We start from the raw sequence: 22,736 nt of genomic DNA, 5'->3' as shown, positions 1-22,736 counted from the left end.
CATCGATAAATAAATATTAATTGAAGTCACAAAATATCTATAAGCAGTTTTAAAAATGAGACACATAATACTCTCAACTGAGACCCTCAAGATCATTTATAAAATGTGAAAAATGAGTATGTTTTTCTTGTAAAGTAATTAAATTGTTTTTAAGCCAGTTGAAAATATTTTGTTCTCCTCTTGAAATGAATATGTCAGATTGAGAACTTGAATGCTTCTAGGAACTTAAACAAGGCCAACAGATAACCATTAATAATGGTTGCTTCTTGTAGTCTTACCAATTTTATCATGCAAGTGTATGTATGCTGTTAGACTAGCATCAGTTTATGTTTGTTACTGTTTTACTTTTGCTTCTGTAAATCAACAGGGAAAGACTTGGGTTTTTCCAGTTTCCAAGACTTAACTTTCTTCCCAATGTCTTCTTTTCTAGTCAGGACAATCATCTACTGTGATCGAGAATATCCATACTATTATTGCTGCAGCAGCTGTCAAATTTAATTCAGATCAGCTTAATCATTTGTTTGTTCTCATTCAGAAGGTATGTGTTCAAACGTGCTTACTTTTAAATATTTCTAAAATAATCTTATTTTGAGGTCTCCTCCCTCTAAATTAGCAGTGTTTAACTGTACTCTTCTTACTTTATTAAACTTCTTTAGCTCAAGTTTAAAGTTTTTGCATATTTTGCCAGTGTGAGCAAATGGGACTGGGAAGCAGTTCCTGTGTCTTTTCTTTTTCGTTCTACAGAGCTGGGAGACCGAGACCGATAGAGTAAGACAGAAGCTCTTGAGCCTGATTGGACGAATAGGCCGGGAAGCTCGCTTTGAGACCACTTCTGGAAAGGCAGGAGAATCAAATGACTTTTTCTAGCTACAAGTACTTAAAGCAGCTTTACCTGCGTATGGGCTGGCTCACCACATGTGGTTTATCGTAGGTGTTAGATGTACTCTGGGAGCTGGCTCATCTCCCAACGCTGCCCAGTAGCCTTATTCAGCAAGCTTTGGAGGAGCACCTGACAATCCTAAGTGATGCGTATGCAGTGAAAGAAGCAATCAAGAGGAGCTACATCATTAAGTGCATAGAAGATATTAAAAGGGTTGGTTTTATCTTTGGTCTAGTTTTGTTGTCAGAGCAATAGTATTGTCTGAGTAATTAGAGCCAAGTAATTTTCCTCCCCTATTATGTAAATTAAACTAAATGTCCTACCTGGAAGCTCTTACCTTAGAGTCCAAAATTGGGAAATTATAGGTACTGCTTTTACCAAGTCACTTATATTTCTTAATATTTCTTAAAATTAATTTTCAGCCTGGAGAATGGTCAGGTTTGGAAAAAAACAAGAAGGATGGATTCAAGGTAAGAATTTGCAGATGGAACCAACTAAAAGGTATACTAATTTAATAATTCCTTTTAATAAATTGAATTATAATTTTAAGATAAAAGTATGTTTTAGTGTTTCTTCGAATAATATTCAGATACAAACCGCTGTTTAAATATTTGCTTATGACCTGTGCTTATTTTTTAAAGCTTGGGGGTTATTGACTGTCAAAGGGAAAAAAAATCCAGGGTCACATTCAAAGAGTAGTTTTACTGTATTATTTTCATATGATTGTAAGACCTTCAACTTAGTTTTTCTTTTTTAAAATTAAATCCAAAGTATGCACATCTTTAATAAGCACAATGGATTCTAAATAAACATCGTGTCCATTTTTCTCCCGTAAGAGAGAAATGGAGGAACATTCATAGAGTCAGAAGAGAGAAAGAAGGGAAGAAAGAAGTTCATTCGTTGCTGGCACGTAGTCGTTTTCTAGGTGCTTGGTTCAGATGTGTTCCTAAAGTAATTCCTTAGACAAACGGTTATTGAGTGAGTGCCTGCTGCTAGGGCTCGATTTTAGAAGGTAGAACTGGGTAGTGATGGGTGCTGTGGAAGTCCTGCGCTCCAGGGCTTTTGCCTCCAGGTGACTGTGGACTTAAGGACTGTCCTTCGAAAGGGTGGGTAGCAGCATGTGTAGTGATGGTTGTAGCTCTCCTGTTGCTGCAGTCAGTAGCTGCTCACTGGAGCCTGTTTCCGTGGTTGCAGCAGCCCTGATCAGAGCATGTCCTCCTCCCACGCAGGCCCTCAGGTTGGCCAGATGAAACAAAGCCTAGCAGCGAGAGGGGTTTCATTTCAGTGTTAATCATAAGAAAAGATTTTAGTAAATAGCTAATGGCTTAGGAATTTCATTGGTAAAACATATTTCTTGGCTTTCCTAGTATTTCTTTAAAGGATCTTGAATACTGCTAATTTGCATTAGTAAATTCAGAGACTCAGCTCTTGCTAAGCGGCCTTGGTGACTCAGTAGGCTTTTATTCTCTTAAATTATGCTTGGTCATAAAGTTTAGTTGGGGACATTTAAGAACTTTGTGTGTTATATTTCTGACATTGAAATTTGATCAAGTGAATTTTCTACATTAAAATCGTTGACAAACTGGAGCTGGTAATGCTCAGGTTATGATTAATTGTTCCTTTAATTCAACAACATTGCTCTCTTTCTAGTCAGATACAATTTGAATTTTCCCAGTTTTCTCAGCTCAGTGATTCAGATAATGTAGCACCCTCTATCTTTATGATTGAAACTCATCCAGAGTTATTTAAGAAGTTTAAATCTTTCAATAGTAATAGTAAGAGGGAAAGGGTATCTATAGAAAATGGTCTTTTCTTCACAGTAACAGATACATTTCTGTATAGGTATGAAGGTCAAAGCTGAAGGGACTTTTTCCTCCCTCCAGGGAAATGGCTTTTGAAACCAGAAAACTCCTTCCTGATCCCTGTTCCTTCCTTGTTACAGCTGAGCAATACTTTAGCCTTTCTCGCCAGTAGCATCGCGGCATCTTTATTGCTTCTCTTTGCAGTCGCTTCATTCACGTCTGTTGTTTGATAACAAAACTCAAAAAGTAACAGGGAGAATTTTGGAGTCATTTTGTGAGTCTTGAAAGGAACATTCTTCCTTTTTTGTATCCCACTGCTCCCAGTAAAGAAATTCTGATGTACCATTCTTTCATTTCAAATAATAATAACTTGCATTTACATAGCACTTTTCAGTTGACTGAGTGCTTTTGCAGATACTCTCTTAAAGTACACATGGCTGAAGGGGGGCAGTGGGAAGATCAAAGCCCCCGATATGACTCCAGGCAGGGGGTTGAGTTATACACTGCCACTAAAGGTGTTTTTCTATGCTATGCCCTTTCCTGCCAGGCAGCAAGGTGGGCTGACTGGGAATTATGTCTCCCTGCCAGGCTACACAGAAACTAAGCAAAGGGTAAGACAAGATCACCCACCTCTTACTCCCCTCCCACCCCCCAGCTACCTCTACTCCTCCAACTGATTCCCTTTCCCTCTGCTTTTGACACTCTTAAAATTCCCAAGTTCCATTATTGTGTTCAGAAATTCTGACCTTTATTTCTCAACTTTATTTCTGTAGATTCTGCCAGGATACCCTTGGCTTCCTTGGTCCTCTTTCCTTTGCTTCCTTATACCTTCCACTGTCTGCCCCCAACCCTTTCCCTCTTATTGCACTTATTTTTTACTTCAATTAAAAAGTTTAAATGTACTCATCCAAAAAAATATTACTAAACCAAAAAAAGTCATTTTTACTCAATTAGTGGTGTTTGTGTATTCCTTAAGTCATTATATGAAGGCCTCCTAGCACAGTGCCCAGCAGCCTTTCAATAAATGTTGGCTCCCTTCCTCTTACCTCTTCCCCTTCCTCTGTGAGGACACTAAAATCGTTACTTACCCATACCTGAGGGGCCTCCACTTGCCAAAACATACAACTGAAAGTAAAAGCAGCAAGATGCCCTCAGTACAGCCTCACAGTGATGTGCTTAGCACAGGAGGAAATACTTTTTAAATGTCCACCCATGTAAAAATTTGAACTTGGTTCTAGGTAAATGGCTAGGTCTGGTAAAACAAGGCAGATGAAGAACTGGGATATTCAACCTTGAGAAGAGAGACCTCAAGAAAGAATAGGAAAGCTTTTTCAGCGACTTAGAGGATTGTTATAGAAGTTTGATTCAACTTACTTTTTATGTCTCCTAAGAAGTTATGGGAAGGCATGTTGCAATATGATAGATCAATGAACTTCCTATGAAAACAGTCTGACACAGAATGCACTGCCTCCTGAGTTCCTCATCACTGGAAACACTAGAAGACAAGTTTTGTAACAAAAATGAATAAGGAAAGTTTAGGCACAGGTTTGCAGGCTAAACTAGTTGACCTCTACGGCTTCATCTAACATTAGGAGTCTAATTTGGATATACCATTAACTCCTACTTATGAAACCTCAGCTTCATTATCAGACGTTATCAGATATGTTCGTTTTAATTGTTCACCATAGTCTTCAGCCCCTTTTATAAATGGAGAAGAGTAATTTAAATTTTTCTTATAACATAACAACATAATGTTATAGATATGATGGAATAAATAACATCTGTCTTGTTTGCTAAACTTTAGAAAGGCTATATCAGAAATACTTTTTAGATTCTAAAGGGTAACTTTCAATGTTAAAAAAATAATCTAACCATAATTGACTTAATTGGTCATAACGATACTTTTTAATATACCTGATTATTTACTAAAGGGTTTATATTTATATCCTAATGTTTGTAATCCTTTTGGAAGGTATGAGTTCGGACTTAAGCCTTAGAATTTTAATCTCTGTCATTTTGCAACTTTTATATCCTAGCAGAAATATTCTAGCTAGTCTTGCAAGTAGTTGGCCTTTAATACATACCTTATTTCTCTGATTCTAAGATGCCAGTGATTGCAACATGCATCACAGGTTTCATCCAGTATGTACAGCCTCACTGTGGCACACCGCTTTTCATTATCTAGTGTAGTGCTTTGGACTTCTTTGAAATCTTTAAGATTGTAGAATTTTGAGGCACGTTGAAGAATATGGAGTTTTGTGTCCTTGTCTTTTTTTGTAAAACTCAAGCTGCTTTTTTCTTTCATTAAGTTGTATATACTACAAGTTAAACAGTTTCTCTTGAATCAAGGTGCAGCTTTGGACAGAGAGACGTTTAATGCCAAGTGATATAGCCCTTCACAGGGTATGAGTCTGTCACACCAAGTTCTCCTGGCTCTGAAAAACACTTTAGTCCGAGACCACTGGCAGTTATTCTTTGCTTTTAATTGAATTGATGGACACGACAGGCTAGTCAGTGCTATATCATAGTGTAATCTTTTTGATAGCATCCAAGAAACAAATCAGTGATCTACATTTAAGTTAAAAAGCCATCCTTGTTTGGTGCGAACTATGCCACGTAACAGCAGAAATGATGGGTAGATGAACAGATACCTTTTGTAAACAGCTAAGTTTGCACATACTCACATAAGGACAGGTATATCTAAACTTACTCCTATGCCTAGTGGCTGGTAAGTTTCTTTGATACAGTTGTAAGAAGTGTCCATTTCAGAAACGTTAAAATTTATAAAACCTATATCTTAGAATCCAGGAAATACGGTATTTGCTGATTGATTGGCTAATCTCTAGGAAAGCCAGTATTATTTAGGCAGTAGCTCTCTCACATTTACGTATTTAGTAGTACGATATTTTTCTGCAAATGACATCAAAAGTAGTTTTCTGCCCCATAGGCATCTTCATCTTACAGAAAGACTTAAAGAAGCAAGGCTTTAAAAAAATAATACAGTTTTTAAAGTAAAAGCTAAGGACTTAAACTGTTGCTCAGTTTTTTAGAGAGTTACTTATCAATTGATCGATAGTGTTTAATCTGACATTCCTACAACCTTTATAATGAAATCTCATAGTTTGAAAGATGCTATTTATTCAAAAGCAATTCTCTGTTTAAAGAGTATCACATGAACGTCAGACTTTTCAGATATGTACTTGAAGGTCTGGATTGTCATGTACCAGCTGCAGAAATAACATATTTGCAAGGGTCTTGAAAAATATAAAGTATAAGTGTGAAGTGGCTGTAATAATTAATAAAAGTAGAATTCTCTCATAAAATTGTTTTAACTAGGAAATACAAGCAGACCATGGATATTTTCTTTAATATTTAAACCACTATTAGTATCTTGATCATATCATTGGTATCTTAATCATGTAATTGTAGAAAACCATATTTTTATACCATTTTACTTATCAGCCAGTTCAGTATCATCCAAGTTAAGCTTTTGCCATCAATTTATTTTATTACGTCAACATATCCTAGCAGCCTGTGCTACTTAATCTATCCTCTGAAGTTGCTAATTCCTTGTCGTCTGTTTTTTGCTGATGTACCCCTATACATTTACTATCACTTCACATCCACTCCTGTTTGCAGTTCTTGGCTTTAGGATTGCATGCAGAATAAGAAGTTGAAGACTGAATTATGAGTGCATGGAGATAAACTATAAATGAGCGATGTGAAGAGAAAAATAATAGAATGTGTAACAATAAAACTAATTGACTTGGAAATTTTTTATAGCTAATAAATTTAATCTGCTGTTTATTTCTAAATTTAACTAATGTAACTTCTTTTTAACTCTAGTCATCTCAACTTAATAATCCCCAGTTTGTATGGGTAGTACCAGCTTTGCGTCAGCTACATGAAATCACCCGCTCATTCATAAAACAAACCTATCAAAAGCAAGACAAGGTAAGAGTATAGTTATATTTGATTATTATACAATTACTTGCATAACCTTTTATAATAACAAACATCAAAAGATTGCTGAGTTTTGTAGTGACTGTATTACGGTTTTATGGTTATTAATGTAATTCATTTATATTACTTAATAATCTTGAATTTAAACATCATTCTGCTTTCATTTCTATGGAGCTTTTCCTTTGATATATCCCTTACTCATTTATTTTTTATTTCCTTAATTTACAAAGTAAGCCAATGTTTAAAAGTTAATGGTATTTTAGAAATTAGTTTGAAAAGATTCAAAGACTTATTTTGTATTGTGAAAACATTAGTTTGCTTAGGAGCTAGAGCTTCCTCAATGTAATAGACTTGGGAAGAAAGATCTGGAAAAGTATGTAAGAAGTGAAATAGTTCTTTTGAAAGACTTTTTTTTTTTTTTTAAGAATCCCTTTTAGAAGCAGAAATTTACCAGGGAAGTTTATTAATTCTATAGTAATTCCCTAGTAAATGTACATACCAGATTGATTTTATTTACTTTTATGTAGGAAATATGAGTGAAAAACTTTCTGTGTTTGCTATTCCTCAACTACGTGCTAAAATAGAAGCTTGTATTAAACTGATAAAATAACTGCACGTTCTCATACCATTTTTCTTTTTGTTGTTTTCTCCAAGAGCATTATTCAAGACTTGAAGAAAAATTTTGAAATAGTGAAATTGGTAACGGGAAGTTTGATAGCTTGTCATCGGCTTGCAGCAGCCGTGGCTGGACCTGGAGGCTTAACTGGTTCAACACTAGTGGATGGCCGATACACTTATCGGGAGGTATCTGACATTGTGCTTTTGTTTCATGATTTACAGCATTCATTTGGCCTTTTTGCACTTGAACTATAAAAATAATATTTATTGGGAGTAACTCTAAAGAGGTAGCATGAGGTGTCTTTGTCATAATGGAACATTTTTGTATCTTGACTATAATCACCTCAAAATAAAAGTTCAGAAAATTGATATTTGTGGGTAAATCTTTCAGTAAATCACCCAAGATAACTGCATATGATATGGTAATAAAAATAAACATCTTTTCTTGTCTTTGATCAGAAATAATAACTGTCAGTTCTGTGGCTAATGGCTTTTGTTTTTCAAATCTAGTGGTTAGTAATATTGTTTATAAAAAAATAGAAAAATACCTTAACTCACCAGTTGTGGTGTGGTATTTTACTCTGAGATTGCTGAAATTGTATTTTTTTGGCATCTGAAGTCAACTGAGTTTGTGTTAGACTTCAAGTAGTTTCTGCTACATTGTATTGTCAACTTGTAAACAGATTTCTCACATTTACTTTACCCTAAGTTATATGAAAAAGCATTAGGTAAAACTATTTTTTTAATTTCAAAGTTTTTTTGTTTTTTTAATTTTGCTTTTACATATGAATGCCTGGAGTTAACTAATTAGCATTATTTCTTTTTCCAGTATCTAGAGGCCCATCTAAAATTTCTGGCATTTTTCTTGCAAGAAGCTACTCTGTATCTGGGTTGGAATCGTGCCAAGGAAATCTGGGAGTGTCTTGTGACTGGCCAGGATGTTTGTGAATTAGATAGAGAGGTAAGAAGATATTGTGGATGAAGTAAGACAGCAGTGGGACTTAATAGTATTTCACTTTTCTGTGTGCATCTCACATTTTTGTGTGTGTCTCACATCTTCAATTCTAAACACTTTTCAATTTACTAAGCACACATTTATACTAATAGGCTAGGAACTGTAAGTGTTGAAAAGATATTTTATATAATATATATCTGTGATATAGACAAGTGTGTGAGATCTTTGGTAAGTCTGATACCATTCTGGATAAAACCAAATTCAGCCAAATGAGTACAGCAAAAGAATTCTTGGTGTTTCTTTTAGTATTTTTTTCCCTCCCATGAAACTAATTTTAAGTTAACCAGTAGAAAACTTTGAGTTCCTATAATGATGTTGTATCCCGGAAACACTAAAGAAGGAACTGATACCTAGACAGATCTTTAGAACTAGAGTTAACACAGCTGAAAATAGATTAAACCAGGAGCACCACACTGCTTTGACGTTTTCTAACAGTGAATGGCTGTTTCCTCATCTCATTTTGCAGAATAGTGTTAACTACATCATAAGATTATTGAAAGGACTAAGTATGTGACAGTGCCTAGCACAGTGCGTGGCACATAGTAAGGCTTATTAATAAATGTTGGTGGAAAAACCAAAGTGTAACAATTGAGTGAAAAGCATGAATATATATTTTCATTATCTCGAGGAAAGATTGCTGTAATTAACTGCTTTATTTAGTTCCAGAGTTACAACCAGTTCGGTTTTGAGTGGTATTAAGGCAATATAAATTTCTAAAGAATTAAAAATAATTTATCTTTGCTTTCCCAGTTTGGAATATGTATTTGCCTGAAATGGACTTTAGTTACAGGGTGATATTTGTCTTGATCCGCAGATGTGTTTTGAATGGTTTACAAAAGGGCAGCATGATCTTGAGAGTGATGTTCAGCAGCAGCTCTTCAAGGAGAAGATTCTTAAATTGGAGTCATATGAAATCACTATGAATGGTAGGGGAAAAAAACCTTAAAATCATTTTTTCAGTTCTTTAAGAATTTTATACTTTTCTTCTCAGCCCACTCTCAGAAGCAGCTAACCAGTTTGGGATATCCTTCTGGACTTTGCCTTATGCATATAAAGACATAGCTATATATACATATGTTTATATACACAGATAAATTTCTTTTTATATGAATGGTATTTTAAAATTATATAGGGTAATAATTGTTAAGCTGTCTTTTCATGAAATTACTTAGTACAAAAAGGATTCATTTAAGGTAAAGATTTGTCAAAGTATAGAAAGCCTCTTTTCAGTTGTTTCTTTTGAGTTTTTTTATTGATATGTATTTTACGTGCTATAAAATTTACTTTTTTAAGGTGTACAATAAGTGCTTTTCGTATATTCACAAAGTTGTTCAACCTCCACCATTTTTAATCTCAGGATATTTCCATCACCCCAGAAAGAAACCATGTAATAGTCACTCTCCATTCTCCCCTTTCCCCAACCTCTCATCTACTTTCTGTCCTTATAGATTATTCTAATCTGGACATTTTATATAAATGGAACCATATAATATGTCACCTTTTGTATGAATATTTGGCTTCTTTTATCATGCTGAGACATAACGTTTTCAGGGTTCACCCAGGTTTTAGCACGTACCAGAACTTCATTCCATTTTATGGCTGAGTAATATTTCATTGTATGGCAATAACACATTTTGTTTATCCATTCATCAGTTGATGGTCATTTGGGTTGTCACCACTTTTGGTTATTATCAGTAATGCTGCTGTAAACATTCACATACAAGTTTTTATATACCTATGAGTGGAATTGCTGTATCATATAATTGACATTTGAGGAACTGCCAATTTGTTTTGCAAAGTGGCTACAGCATTTTATAATCACACCAGCAGTATATGAGGGTCTGATTTCTTCACATCTTCTCTAATAATTATTATAAACTGTCTTTTTTTTTTTAGCCATTCTAGTGGTTATGACATGGTATCTCGTGGCTTGATTTACATTTCCCTGATGACTAAGGATGATAAGCATCCATTCATGGGCTTATTGGTCATTTATATATCATCTTTGGAGAAATGTCTATAAAAATCTTTTTCTCGTTTTTAAATTGGGTTATTTGCCCTTTTATTTTTGAGTTGTAAATGTTGTTTATATATTCTGCATATTCACTCCTTATCAGATATGTGATTTACAAATATTTTGTCCTATTCTGTGGGTTGGCTTTTCACTTTCTTGGTAGTCCTTTGAAGCACAAAAGCTTTTAGTTTTGATGAAGTTTATTTATTTTTTTGTCATTGTTGTTGCTTGTGCTTTTCATACCATATCTAAGAGACTATTGCCTAATTCAAGGTCTTGGAGATTTGTGCCTATGTTTTGTCCTAAGAGTTTTATAGTTTTAGCTCTTGCTATACTTTGTCTTTTCATTGATTATCTGTGGTACCTAGAGTGCATGAATTTATCAGACATTCTATAATTTCAGGTTTTAACTTATTTAAGACTTTTTTTGAAAATGTGAATCTCTGTGATCATCGATTGAAAAGACAAGGAGCTCAATTGGTAAGTAACATTGTTTTCAAATCTAGAAAATTTGGAAAATCTAGTAAAACTTGACATTCAGCAAAAGACGTGTTATAATTGAGAGAACACATGAGGTTCTTTTTTAAAAAGAATGGACACCTCCTTGACTGCGGTCTTCTGCATGGACGAGCGAGCTTCTCTTAGAGTGTGAGGAGGCTCCGTTTCCCACACAGGTGACTTCTCAGGCCCCTCTTTGCTTCTTGCTGATCTGGGGCAGCCAGCGGCCTCCTGTGGCTGGGTGAACGTGGAGCAGGGATAGTTCCAGCCAAGCTTCCAATCTCTCAAATCTGGCAATTCACATGTACCTGAAAAAGTACCAAAATCTTCAATTCTGGGATCGCAGTGGCAAGGATTTGGGGGGAAATTTTTAAGAACAGACAAGGAAGCAGGAAAATGAGGACCTGTAGAAAGTATACAGCTTATGTTTATATTTACGTGAGCACCTTAAAAAAGAAAGGCAAAAAATAAGTCTTTTTCCAAGTCTGTTTCATTCATGACCTGACTTCCTAGGTGGTAAGAATTTTAACAAGATCTTATAAGGCCTGGATCCTGCCATTTCTAACTGAGTTTTGAGAAGACCAGATTGAGCCCCAAGGATTAGTAACTACCTCTAACCTGACTCTCTTTCCTTTGAAGAAAAGCTCCTGAAGAGGGTGCCCATATTATTCCTGTTTTGTTTCTGCTTTAGTAGCCCATCTGGGTAGAGTTCTAGCTTAGGTTTAGGAATGTCTGGAGAAAAATCTCCATATCTGTCTTGGTTCCGTGGAAGTTGCCCAGTGTTTCTGTTGTTGGTTGTTTCTTGTTTTAAAGTTCCACATCAGTATAATGATGTTCTCGTATGTAGCTTGGTTTTTGCAGCCTTAATTCATTTTGAACTTGAAGAGGTGTGGAGTTACAGTGTAGCAGAAAATAATTGTAATTTTGTGACCTTGGTGTGCTGTATACTTTTCTTTCTTTTGAACAGTATGTAGAAAAGCTGGAATTGATAGGAATGGATTTCATTTGGAAAATAGCCATGGAATCACCTGATGAAGAAATTGCTAATGAAGCTATTCAGTTAATCATAAACTACAGTTACATTAATCTAAATCCTAGGTTAAAGAAGGTGGGTATTTAAGGAAAGAAGGTACACAAAAAAGCAGAAAATAATATATTTTTAATTGCTAAGTTGGCATGCCTGAAAGTCGGGCTTCTTTATTTTGACATTTTATCCTTAATGATGATTACAACTAAATGCTAGACTAATTTTAATTTCCATATACCTCTTACTTCTAGGATTCTGTATCATTACATAAGAAATTCATTGCTGATTGCTACACGAGATTAGAAGTGAGTAGCAAATTTTATTTAACCTGTTTTTGAAATAAATGCTTTGGGGTTTTTTTCCTTTTATAATTTTGTGTTTTGAGATCATGTATAATGTTGATATTTGTAGCTGGATCCTACAGGAAGAATTTGCTAGCAGTACCGTATTGTGGACATAGGGAACAGGCATTTGCCCTAATGCCCACAATGTAGAAGTGTATTTTACAGGAAATCCTTCCTTCTCCCTCCCCATCCCTTTTCCCTGCTCCACCCACCCACCCCACCCCCACCCCCTTTGGGGTATAGAAACTGTCTTCAGAAAATAGGTCTACCGTACTTTCCACATTTCTGATAGATTCTTTTTCTCCTTTTTCTGTCCAGAAATTTTATACAAGCACTTGCTTCTTTTCCCATCCTTCCACATGTGTCACTTTGTTTATATCATAAATGCTATTAAAGGCCATAGCAGCACACTCAGTAGTGTGTAGTGTTGGGTATCTTTGTCCACTAGAAGCCTGCAGTGTAATACTATCTCAGTAAGTTAAACTTTCTGATGATGAATATGTGCTGGTGATGAATCTGTACAGGAAGGAGTTCCCAAGTTGTGACTTCCATCCAAATATGCCATCATAAAAACATTTAAAGTATTCAGGTATCCCTAAATGAGGTGCCATGTAAGTATTAACACATGTAGAATGGTAGTTCTCAATTGTCTCCCAGGGGACATTTGGCAATGTCTGAAGACCGTTTTGATTGTCACAACTAGAGGTGTCCTACTGGCACCTAGTGGTAGGTGAGTGGTGACTAGAAGTCAGGGATGCCACTGAACATCCTACAATGTCCCCGACAGTCTTCCACAACAAAAAAAGTTTCCAGCCCAAAATGTCAATAGAGCTGAGGTTGAGAAACCCTGATATAGAGTGATGATTTTCTGTTTCGTAGGCAGCCAGTTCAGCACTTGGTGGCCCCACTCTGACACACGCTGTGACCAGAGCAACAAAGATGCTTACAGCAACTGCCATGCCAACTGTAGCCACGTCAGTCCAGTCTCCATACAGGTAAGTGATTGCAGAAGTTACAACGAATGTGCGACACCTAAATGTAGATCAGCTTAAAAAAAAATAATTGGAATCTTTTCTTTCCTTTGGAGATATCTCAGTTAATTGTTCATTTCCTCATTTTATTTTGCATAAGCAAAATGAAGTGGAATATGATGATTGATTAATATTGTACATTATGATATAATCATAGTTAAAATGTTTTACTTAAAATCATTTTTCAAAATAATTTTTAATAAGAACTTTAGCCCCAAATATTTGTGTTAAAACTTTGAACTGACATCTCTTAATCACATTGTTGTGTTGAGTATTTTCAGATGTTGTCAGTGAAATCTGAGTTCAGTGTTATAGGTCTTTGATATAGTAAGGAGAATAGATGAGTATTTAGAAACATTAGATTGAAGTAACTAAAATACTTTTGCGGAGTTTTATGTGCCTTTCATTACTGGTAAGCATCCCCCCCCCAGTCAGTGATGCTCAGGAAACCTTGGCAGGTGCTCAGAGAAGGGCTCCCTCTCTGTGCCTCACTCTGCTGCCCCCTAGAGGTTGGTGCTCATAAAGTCTTTTTCAACTCCTGGAACCGCTTTATGTGTTTACGTATGTATGTATTTATTTATTTCTCTTTATTCACAGTTGGGGATATTCCTTTCTTTTTAAAGCCATCCTTTAGAAGAGGAGTCAAGGCAATATCCTTGCTCACATTCTTCTTCTTTATCTTCTTTTTTTAAATGAGCTGACTACTGTGTAGTGATACATTATTAATATGAAAGAAGCCAATAGAACTCAACCTTCTTGGACCTCTTTTTAAAATGACAGAAAGTGATTATAGATTCAACTCATGATAAGAACACTAACATGACTTTTGCATTCCCACATTCTTGGAAGTGTATCTCAAATAGACTTTCATTAAGAATTCCTAATTACATGTTTATAAAATGTAGTCTATATCTATGACCTAGGTCCTTAACGATTCATCTGTCTGACAAATCAGACTAGAAATGCACTTATAAACTATTGGATTGGGATTTCCAAACTGCTGCTTCTTTAAATAAGCATGCTTTTTGTTTGTCTTTTCTAACTGCTTTGTATTCTGAATCATTTCATATTTGACTATTACAGAACAAAACCACATGATAGTTTTTAAATATTCTCTTTATAAACCCTAAACAGAGTTACTAAGAATATGTAATTTCAGAGTTGCCTTTGAACAACATGTAGCTTTTCTCATTCACTAGTCTTAAAAGAACTTTTCAGTGACCATAATTGTTCCACTTATGGGAGGAAGAGTTATTCTCTCATTTGTACAGTGTTTGCAGTGCTGTCTGTGATTTAATTCATCATTGAGGCAAAATAAAACAGTTCACTCAACAATTCACTTGTTAAGCACTTAAATATTTCCTAAAGATTTTCCATCTGAATATCAAGTTCTGGTTTCTGCCCGTAGACTGAAAGAATTTAGAACTCTGTTAAATGTGTTTAACCAACTTTTTTTAAAGTGAAATTTCCAGTACTGCTAATCAGCATACTTATTGTTAGAAAATCTGAAAACTTTCCAGATTTAAAAATACACCTGTACAAAATACTTAGACTCTCTGGAATAGTAAATATTTAAATTAAGGGCACTTGGATTTTCATTTGTTAGTGTTAACACATGTAGTGTTTAATAAAGTGTGGAGCTGTGACTGTACAAGCTGCTGAATGTTGGAGTCTTGTTATTTCAAATGATAAGATTCCTTAAGTCTAACCAAAAGAGGCCTCAGGTCTCACTTTCAGATTCTGTGAGAGTGCCACAGTTCCTTGCTGTGTGTTTTCTGTTCCAGAGATGGTTATGTCTCTTGATGGGTGTTGATTTCTTAAGTACTTTGAAAACCCTTGGGATAACAAATTCTTACATTGTATGTTTTAACTATACAGACTAGTCACTTGAACCAGATGAACAATTTTTTTCGTCCTTTTCTTCTGCCTCATTCTTAGGCTAAGTAAAACAAACAGCAGCTCTCATTTGTGGCATACTTAATGGTTTGCATTTGTCTTCTAAATTTCAGGCAGTTCAGAACTTAGTCAGATTCTTTGTGTTTACAGAATTATGTGGCATATCTTAGTTGTAAGATTATGAGATTCAAACTCACTGATCGTTCATTCTTGGTGGATTGGTAGACAAATAAGCCTGCAGACCCAGAGGAGACCCAGGTCCTCTATTTATGGGACAACTGTTTAAAAAAAGAAAAAGAAGAAGAAAGAAAAGAACAGGAAAGGAAACATGGGGAGGGGCAGGCTTCTGCCCCATATTCCATCTGTGTGCGACAGCTGTGACCTGCTTGAACCACCTCCCCCTTGAGTGAAAAGGAAGTTTAGTCTTTGCAGATTTCAGTCTTTGACTGGAGAGGGCTAATTGTGATTGTGGTTTTGGTGAAATAGACTGAAACTGAGCTCAAGTCAGCAGTTCATTTCAAGTATTTTCAAAAAAATATTTTTAATTCATAGATCCACTAAACTTGTAATAATTGAGAGATTGCTGCTTCTGGCAGAACGCTATGTGATCACTATAGAGGTAAGCCTCTCTTCTTTGTAAAGCAACTTTATCATCCTATAATTACTCTCAATGTGTTAGGAGTGTATTTTTGTGACATTTAACAGTGGCGCTGTGCATCTCACTTGCTGTATCTTTTGACTTGCTGTATCTTTTTCAAGGATTTTTACTCTGTTCCCCGAACTATTCTACCTCATGGTGCCTCATTCCATGGACATCTTTTAACTCTTAATGTTACTTATGAGTCTACCAAAGATACCTTCACTGTAGAGGTAGGTTTACATTAAGCTCTGAAGCCATTTCCATATTGTCATGTTATTTTCATAAGAACACTGTTGATTGAGATTGAACACTGTTGTTGATTTAGCTGCATGAATGACTATTCTAAAAGCTGTTTGGAAAACAAATTTAGAATAAAGACCTGAAATGAAAGGAAGCTGATAGGGTATAAGCAGACTCATAAGTAAATACATAATATCAGGTGATAATGAGTGTTATAAAGGTTAAAAAAGAAGACAGCAGGATAAGATGGGTATACATGACATATTTTAGGTAAGAATGGAGAGGGAAGGTCTCTGAGGTGATCACATTTGAACAGAGACTTGAATGAAGTGACAGAGTTAGCCATTTCTGGGGAAGAGCATTCCACACAAAGGGAGCAGCAGGTACAGAGGTCCTGAGGTGGGAGTTTGTTTGATTTATTCAGTGACAAGGAAAGTGGCTGGTGTGACTAGAGCACAGTGAGAAGGGGAAGAGTGGAAGACACTCCAGTGGAAGAAGGACTTGAGATTTCATTCCATGCATGCTGGGGGATGGAGTATGGAAGAGAATATTTAATTACTGCAGGAGGGAAGCCTCACAAGGGCAGGATTCTTGTCTTTGGGTTCTCTGCTGTGTTCCCAGGTTCTGGAACAGTGCCTGGTACATAACAGATGCTCGCTAATAGTTGTTTAAATTGATGAATAAGTGAATTACTCAGAACAGTGTTTCATTTCATTTTACAGGCTCACAGTAATGAAACCATAGGGAGTGTCCGGTGGAAGATAGCCAAGCAGTTGTGTTCTCCAGTGGATAGTATACAGATATTTACAAATGATAGTCTGGTAGGTGTAAATAAACATTTTGTGGCACTTTAGTCTGATATCAGTATTTTCCTTCTCAATAATTAAGAAACCACTTTTTACAGCTGACAGTGAATAAAGATCAAAAGCTCCTCCACCAGCTGGGCTTTTCTGACGAGCAGGTCCTCACAGTGAAGACTTCTGGCAGTGGAACCCCGTCTGGGAGCTCCGCAGATTCCTCAACCAGCTCCAGCAGCAGCAGCAGCGGCGTGTTTAGTTCATCATATGCCATGGAGCAGGTATTGAGCAATAATATTCAAGTTCAAAACAAGAACGTAACATCATTAAGTTTTGCCTTCGGCCCATATAGATTTTTCACGATTATGTCCTTTTCTCTCAGACAAGTCCTGCCCCTTCAGAACTGTATCACTGAGAAATGCTGGGATTCAGTGGGGAGAAGAAGATACACAATTTGTCAGTCTTCTGAACCACAGAATCTTCTGAGTCTGAGTGATTCTGCCTGGCCACTGCTTGCTGCTCCTCTCATATCTCTCTCTTCATTGATTCATTGATTTTCCTCTCCTGGGTCATTCCCATTAACATTCAAACGTGCTGTGCTATTTCTACCATCTTTTTAATAAACCTTTTTTCACCCCAATTTCAGCTTCAGTTCCTGTCCCCATTCTCTCCATCCCAAATCAGCGAAGCTCCTCGAAAGGGTTGTCTAAGCTCTCTTGACCCCTCTCGAAAATAAACCCTGCAAGGTAATCTGTCATGTCCACCTCTCAATCCTCATCTTCTTGACATTTCAGCAGACTTGATCCATGTGATCACTTCCCCTTGAAATACTTTTTCCCCTTGGCTTTCAGGACCCCCCTGGTTCCCCCTTCCCGCTCTGGTTCTCCCTCTTTGGCCTCCTCTGCTGCCTCCTTTTCATCTCCCCGATCTGTGTACAAAGAAGTTCCCTGGCTCAGTCCTTTGACCTTTCCTCTGTCTACGCTCATTCCCTTAGGAATCTTATCCAGTTTCAAAGTGTTATATATTGTATGTGTATTGATAACACCCCAATTTTTACCTTTAGCTTGAAGTCTAGGTACATGGAACCAACTAGTTAACCAGCATCTCCTCTTAAATGTGTGATAGACATCCCAGTCCTAACATCCGTAACTGAGCTCCTGATATCCCCTTTCCCACCACCTCACCCCTAACCCAAACCTCTTCATCCCAGTCTTGCCGTATTTCAGATAATGCCTATTTCATTCTTCTAGTGGCTCATGCCAAAATCCTTGGGTCCCTTCTTTCTCTCATAGCCCTATCCATCAGCAAATCCTTGACTCTACCTTTAGAATCCATCTAGAATCTAGCTCCTTTTCTCTGCCTCCACAGCTTCCACACCAATCCAAGCAGCCATCGTCGCTCATCTGGAGGGTTTCAGTAGTTCTCTAACTGGTCTCAGGGCTTCTGCCCTTATACCAGTTCAGCCTCTTCTCTGTGTAGCACCCAGCAGCCCATGATCTTTTTAAACAGAGTCAGATTAAGCCACTCCTCAGCTCAGACTCTCCAGCGGCTCCCATCTCACTCAGAGTAAGAGCCAGAGTCTTTACTGGGACCTTCAGGGCCTACTTGGTCTGTCCCCCCCACTGAGATGTTCCCCCATGACCCATCCTCACTCTCACCACTCCAGCTGCACTGGCCTCCATGTTGGTCCTCAAACATAGTGGGCCCTGTGCACTTGCTCTTCTCTGTGCTTGTAATGTTCTTTCCTGATGCCCATGTGGTTCTTTCTCACTTCCTTCAGCCTTCACTCAAATGTTGCCTTCTTGGTGAGCCTTCTTTGGCAGTCCTGTCTAAACTTTCCACCTATTCCTACTCCTGCACGTCTCATTTCCCTTCCCTACTTTATTTTTGCCTAACATACTATATATTTTATTTACCTGTTTAATGTCTCTCTCTCTCCCCCCAGTGAAATGTAAGCTCCTTGAGAGCAGACCTTTGTTTTGCTCACTCCTGTATTTCCAGCACCTAAAACAGTGCCTAGAACATAATAGGTAATCAGTATTTGTTGAATGATTTTATGAATCAGGGTTTTTTGTACCTTCTCTCTGCCAGGAACTGAGCTCAGCACCAGGGGTACAAAACTAACAAGACCATTCAGCTCTTTATGCTTTTATAGTCTAGAAAGTAAGATAATACCAACCCTCATGTGAAATAAAGGTATTTAAATGACAGAGAGGGATTTTTTTCAGTTATTATATATAGTCCTTTCATTTAATTACAAATGTAAGATCTTTGCATGGCTGTCTGCTTAACTTAGAGAGCATAGCCTTGCTTATAGATACCACAGAACCCTGCAGGGTTAATGTTAGTATTGTGCCGTTTCTTAAAAAGTAACTATACTTATATGTAGTGAGAATTTAAGAACGAAATCATACTCAGAGCAGTATTATGACAGTTTATCAGCAACAGAAATGACCTACATAGCATCTTTGAGTTTAACATTTTTAAACTGTCTCATATTTATCCTGAATTTATTAAAAACCTTCCCAAATAGAAATGTATTCTATAGTGATGTCTAGCTTTTTTATTTCTTATACCAGAAAATAGGTCTTTAATCACATCTGAATCTCTTCTATACAGTTGTATCCGTTTTTTTCACCTTTAAAAAAAGCAGGCCAACTTCTTTTTCTCAACTTAAATTACATATATATCTATGTGGTTGTGTGTGAGTAGTGTGTGTGTGTATATCACTTTGAATTTGCTTTTTTTTTTTTAATACAGTTGACCCCTGTTATTTTTTTTCACAACTCACACACACACACACACACACACACAGTATTTTATTTTTACAAGAGATAAATAAACTGACACCAAGCATTGTAAATGGATGACCACAACAAAAGCAACAATGATTGCAATTACCAAACACGAAACACACTCATACTGTGTCATAATATTGACATTCAGTCCAGTAATCCTCCACTGTATAACAGCTCCTTTACTTTGCAGTGAAAATTGATTTGTATATTTTTTGCCTCTGAGTCCTTGTGGGATTTTTTTTTTTTAATTCAAACAGAAAGTCACAAAAATTATAATCGTCCTCATCAGTTCACTCAGTCCCATGTAATTAATGTTTCTTTTTCATCTTGATCTTTTGTTAGCATTTTTATGAATTCATCAGTTTTCCATTAGAGTTCTGAATGAATTTGCTTTTAAATCACTCTGCCTTGTTTGCTCCTGCCAAGCTGCGATCAGCTTCCAACAGTGCCCACCCTCCGTGCTGTTCATCACATCTGCCCTTCCTTTTGCCTCTCTGCCGCTGCCTGCTTTTTGGTGCCTTGGCCGCTTCGCCAGCAGGTGGTAGGAGAAGAGAGCCCAGGTGCTGAGCACGCTAGGAGGGGGAGCGGCCCCTCACTCTGTGTTCCCGTGCATTGTTGTTTGAGGCAGATAAGCACCATGCGTCCCTCAAGTTTTGCAGTGGCCAGTCTTTAAGAACCAGTAATTTTATTGTTTGTACCTTTGATTAGAAAAGGAGAAAATTGTTTTGTAAATTTGCATTTATGTTTTGCTTTCTCCCTCAGGAGAAATCCCTCCCTGGTGTTGTGATGGCACTTGTGTGTAATGTATTTGACATGCTTTACCAGCTGGCCAATCTGGAGGAGCCAAGGTAAATAGAAATGTTTACGAAGCTTGAAAGAGAAAGTTATTAAAGTTAGGGAACCCAGTAAATGTTCACTTGAAATGTATATTACTTCACATCCCATACTAAGTGACTTTGTTATTGAAACTGTGGTTTGTGTGAAAAAAAAAACTAATATTTGAAAAATTTCAGGATAACTCTACGAGTACGAAAGCTTCTGCTCTTGATACCCACTGATCCAGCCATTCAGGAAGCCCTTGATCAACTTGATTCTTTAGGAAGAAAGGTATGAGTATCTTGGATAGTTATTTAACAGGCATGGAAATTTTTTTTTTTTTTTTTAATTTATTTATTTTTGGCTGTGTTGGGTCTTCGTTTCTGTGCGAGGGCTTTCTCCAGTTGGAGCGAGCGGGGGCCACTCTTCATCGCAGTGCGCGGGCCTCTCACTGTCACAGCCTCTCTTGTTGCGGAGCACAGGCTCCAGACGCGCAGGCTCAGTAATTGTGGCTCACGGGCCTAGTTGCTCCGCGGCATGTGGGATCCTCCCAGACCAGGGCTCGAACCCGCGTCCCCTGCATTGGCAGGCAGACTCTCAACCACTGCACCACCAGGGAAGCCCAGGCATGGAAATTTTATGTCATGATTCAGTGAAAATACAGCATGACATCACATTAAGGTCATACGATATCATCTTTCCCATAACAGTTTTTTTTTTCTTTAGAAAAATACCTTTGCTGTAAATAATGATATCAAATTTTAGAACTGGGAGAGCCATTAATATCATCTGCTTCCACCTCCTTCATGTTTTATATTAGGAAACCTAAGCACAGAGTGATGAACGGTCTTGGCTAGGGTCAGACTCTAGTTCTGATTCAGTTGAGATATTTTTCTTCTGTCATGATGCGTCTCTGAATGTGGTTGTTGCATATGTTTGAGTTGCTTGCGTAAATGGGTTATCGTTTAATATTTTCACAGTTGATATTTAAAGTTCCTTTTGTTTAATATTTAGAATCCTGTTCCTTAAGGGTTGTATATATGTAATGAAATTGTGTTTTATCTATAATATTGTTTGTGTTCTCAGAATAAATTCATTTAGATCAAAGCTGTTAGAACTAAGTTATAAATTTTGTATTTCAGTGATTATAGTTTAGATGAGCTCATAATCGTGTCACATGTACCTTATATATTAATTTGAGGAAGAAGAGAACTAATGTAATTAACTATATTACTCGTACTAACTAAAAGAATTATCAAAACTACTACACTGCAATCTTATAATTTAATTATCAATGTTTGGTGGTACAAATTTTATTTATTTATTTATTTTATTTTGGCTGCGAGGGCTCTTCACTGCAGCACGCGGGCTTCCCTGGTTGAAGCACAAGGGCTCTAGAGCGCATGGGCTCAGTCGTTGTGGCGCACGAGCTTAGTTGCAGTATGTGGGATCTCAGTTCCCCAGCCAGGGATCGAACCCATGCCCCCTGCATTGGGAGCGCAGAGTCTTAACCACTGGACCACCAGGGAAGTCTCCTAGTGGTACGAATTTTAAAAACACGGAAACAAATTAGGATGACCCCACTAGTGTTGCTTAGAATACAATCCCAGAAGCATTCCCGTAGGACTGCAGTGCTGTTGAGCGTTTACTGTCTGTGTGATGGAGTTCAGTGCTTTGTTAATAATTAGAGCGATGTGGCTTTGAGGTTAATTTTTAGAAAATTTCATTGATCTGATTATATTGAAGTCGGAAAAAACATTAGAGCATGTAGTGATACCTGCTTCTCTTTAATTTGTGCTTTTGAGCTGTATATTCCTTTCTTCTTTCTATTAAACTTAGAAAACACTGCTGTCTGAAACAAGTGCTCAGTCTTCAAAATCTCCATCCCTCTCTTCCAAGCAGCAGCATCAGCCAAGCGCCAGTTCAATTTTAGAAAGTCTGTTTCGATCTTTTGCTCCAGGAATGTCCACCTTCAGAGTGCTCTACAACTTAGAAGTAAGAAACCTCATTTCTTTTTATTTCATTTTAACAGATTCATTTTGGCCTCAAGGTTCATGCTTTCAGATATCAGAAATAAGTAAATAGGTTTCTATTATTATTGAATGGCTTGTTTAAAAAAATTAGTTTTAAAAAGAGTAAAACAGAGAGTATAGATTGAAGTATTTTGTTGTTTTGGACTTTGAAAATGCTCAGTTTTCTTTTTCAGTTTATACCTGTGTGCACTGTTATACTTGCAAAATAGCATGTAAATAAATAATTAGGAAGCGTTATGTATTAAGATGTGTCATTACCTTCCTCTGGAAGTTTTGCAAGTCTGTATAACATCAGTTACTAGTCCTCAGCCTTCTTGTTATTAA

General features: G+C 36.9%; 1 protein-coding gene across 4 annotated transcripts in view; it reads left to right on the top strand.

Moving 5' to 3' along the window:
* USP24 (ubiquitin specific peptidase 24) overlaps positions 1-22,736 on the top strand; it is a 147,833-nt gene that overhangs the window by 63,582 nt on the left and 61,515 nt on the right. For 3 of the 4 annotated variants that reach the window (XM_068539966.1, XM_068539965.1, XM_068539968.1), the window contains exons 13-32: positions 431-538; positions 745-840; positions 932-1,093; positions 1,303-1,350; positions 3,234-3,293; positions 6,529-6,636; positions 7,300-7,449; positions 8,093-8,224; positions 9,093-9,204; positions 10,696-10,772; positions 11,758-11,898; positions 12,069-12,122; positions 13,041-13,156; positions 15,641-15,707; positions 15,848-15,958; positions 16,691-16,789; positions 16,873-17,046; positions 20,326-20,411; positions 20,577-20,670; positions 22,219-22,374. In XM_068539966.1, the coding sequence (XP_068396067.1) occupies positions 431-538; positions 745-840; positions 932-1,093; positions 1,303-1,350; positions 3,234-3,293; positions 6,529-6,636; positions 7,300-7,449; positions 8,093-8,224; positions 9,093-9,204; positions 10,696-10,772; positions 11,758-11,898; positions 12,069-12,122; positions 13,041-13,156; positions 15,641-15,707; positions 15,848-15,958; positions 16,691-16,789; positions 16,873-17,046; positions 20,326-20,411; positions 20,577-20,670; positions 22,219-22,374 (2,151 nt within the window). The remainder of the gene's footprint in view (positions 1-430; positions 539-744; positions 841-931; positions 1,094-1,302; positions 1,351-3,233; positions 3,294-6,528; positions 6,637-7,299; positions 7,450-8,092; positions 8,225-9,092; positions 9,205-10,695; positions 10,773-11,757; positions 11,899-12,068; positions 12,123-13,040; positions 13,157-15,640; positions 15,708-15,847; positions 15,959-16,690; positions 16,790-16,872; positions 17,047-20,325; positions 20,412-20,576; positions 20,671-22,218; positions 22,375-22,736) is intronic. The other variant, XM_068539967.1, reaches the window with a different exon arrangement.

This window comes from Eschrichtius robustus, chromosome 3 (assembly GCF_028021215.1).
Source record: "Eschrichtius robustus isolate mEscRob2 chromosome 3, mEscRob2.pri, whole genome shotgun sequence".
NCBI classification, from domain to species: Eukaryota; Metazoa; Chordata; class Mammalia; order Artiodactyla; family Eschrichtiidae; genus Eschrichtius; species Eschrichtius robustus.
Note: the sequence above shows the minus strand (reverse complement) of the source record. Positions and strands in the feature narration are given on the sequence as shown.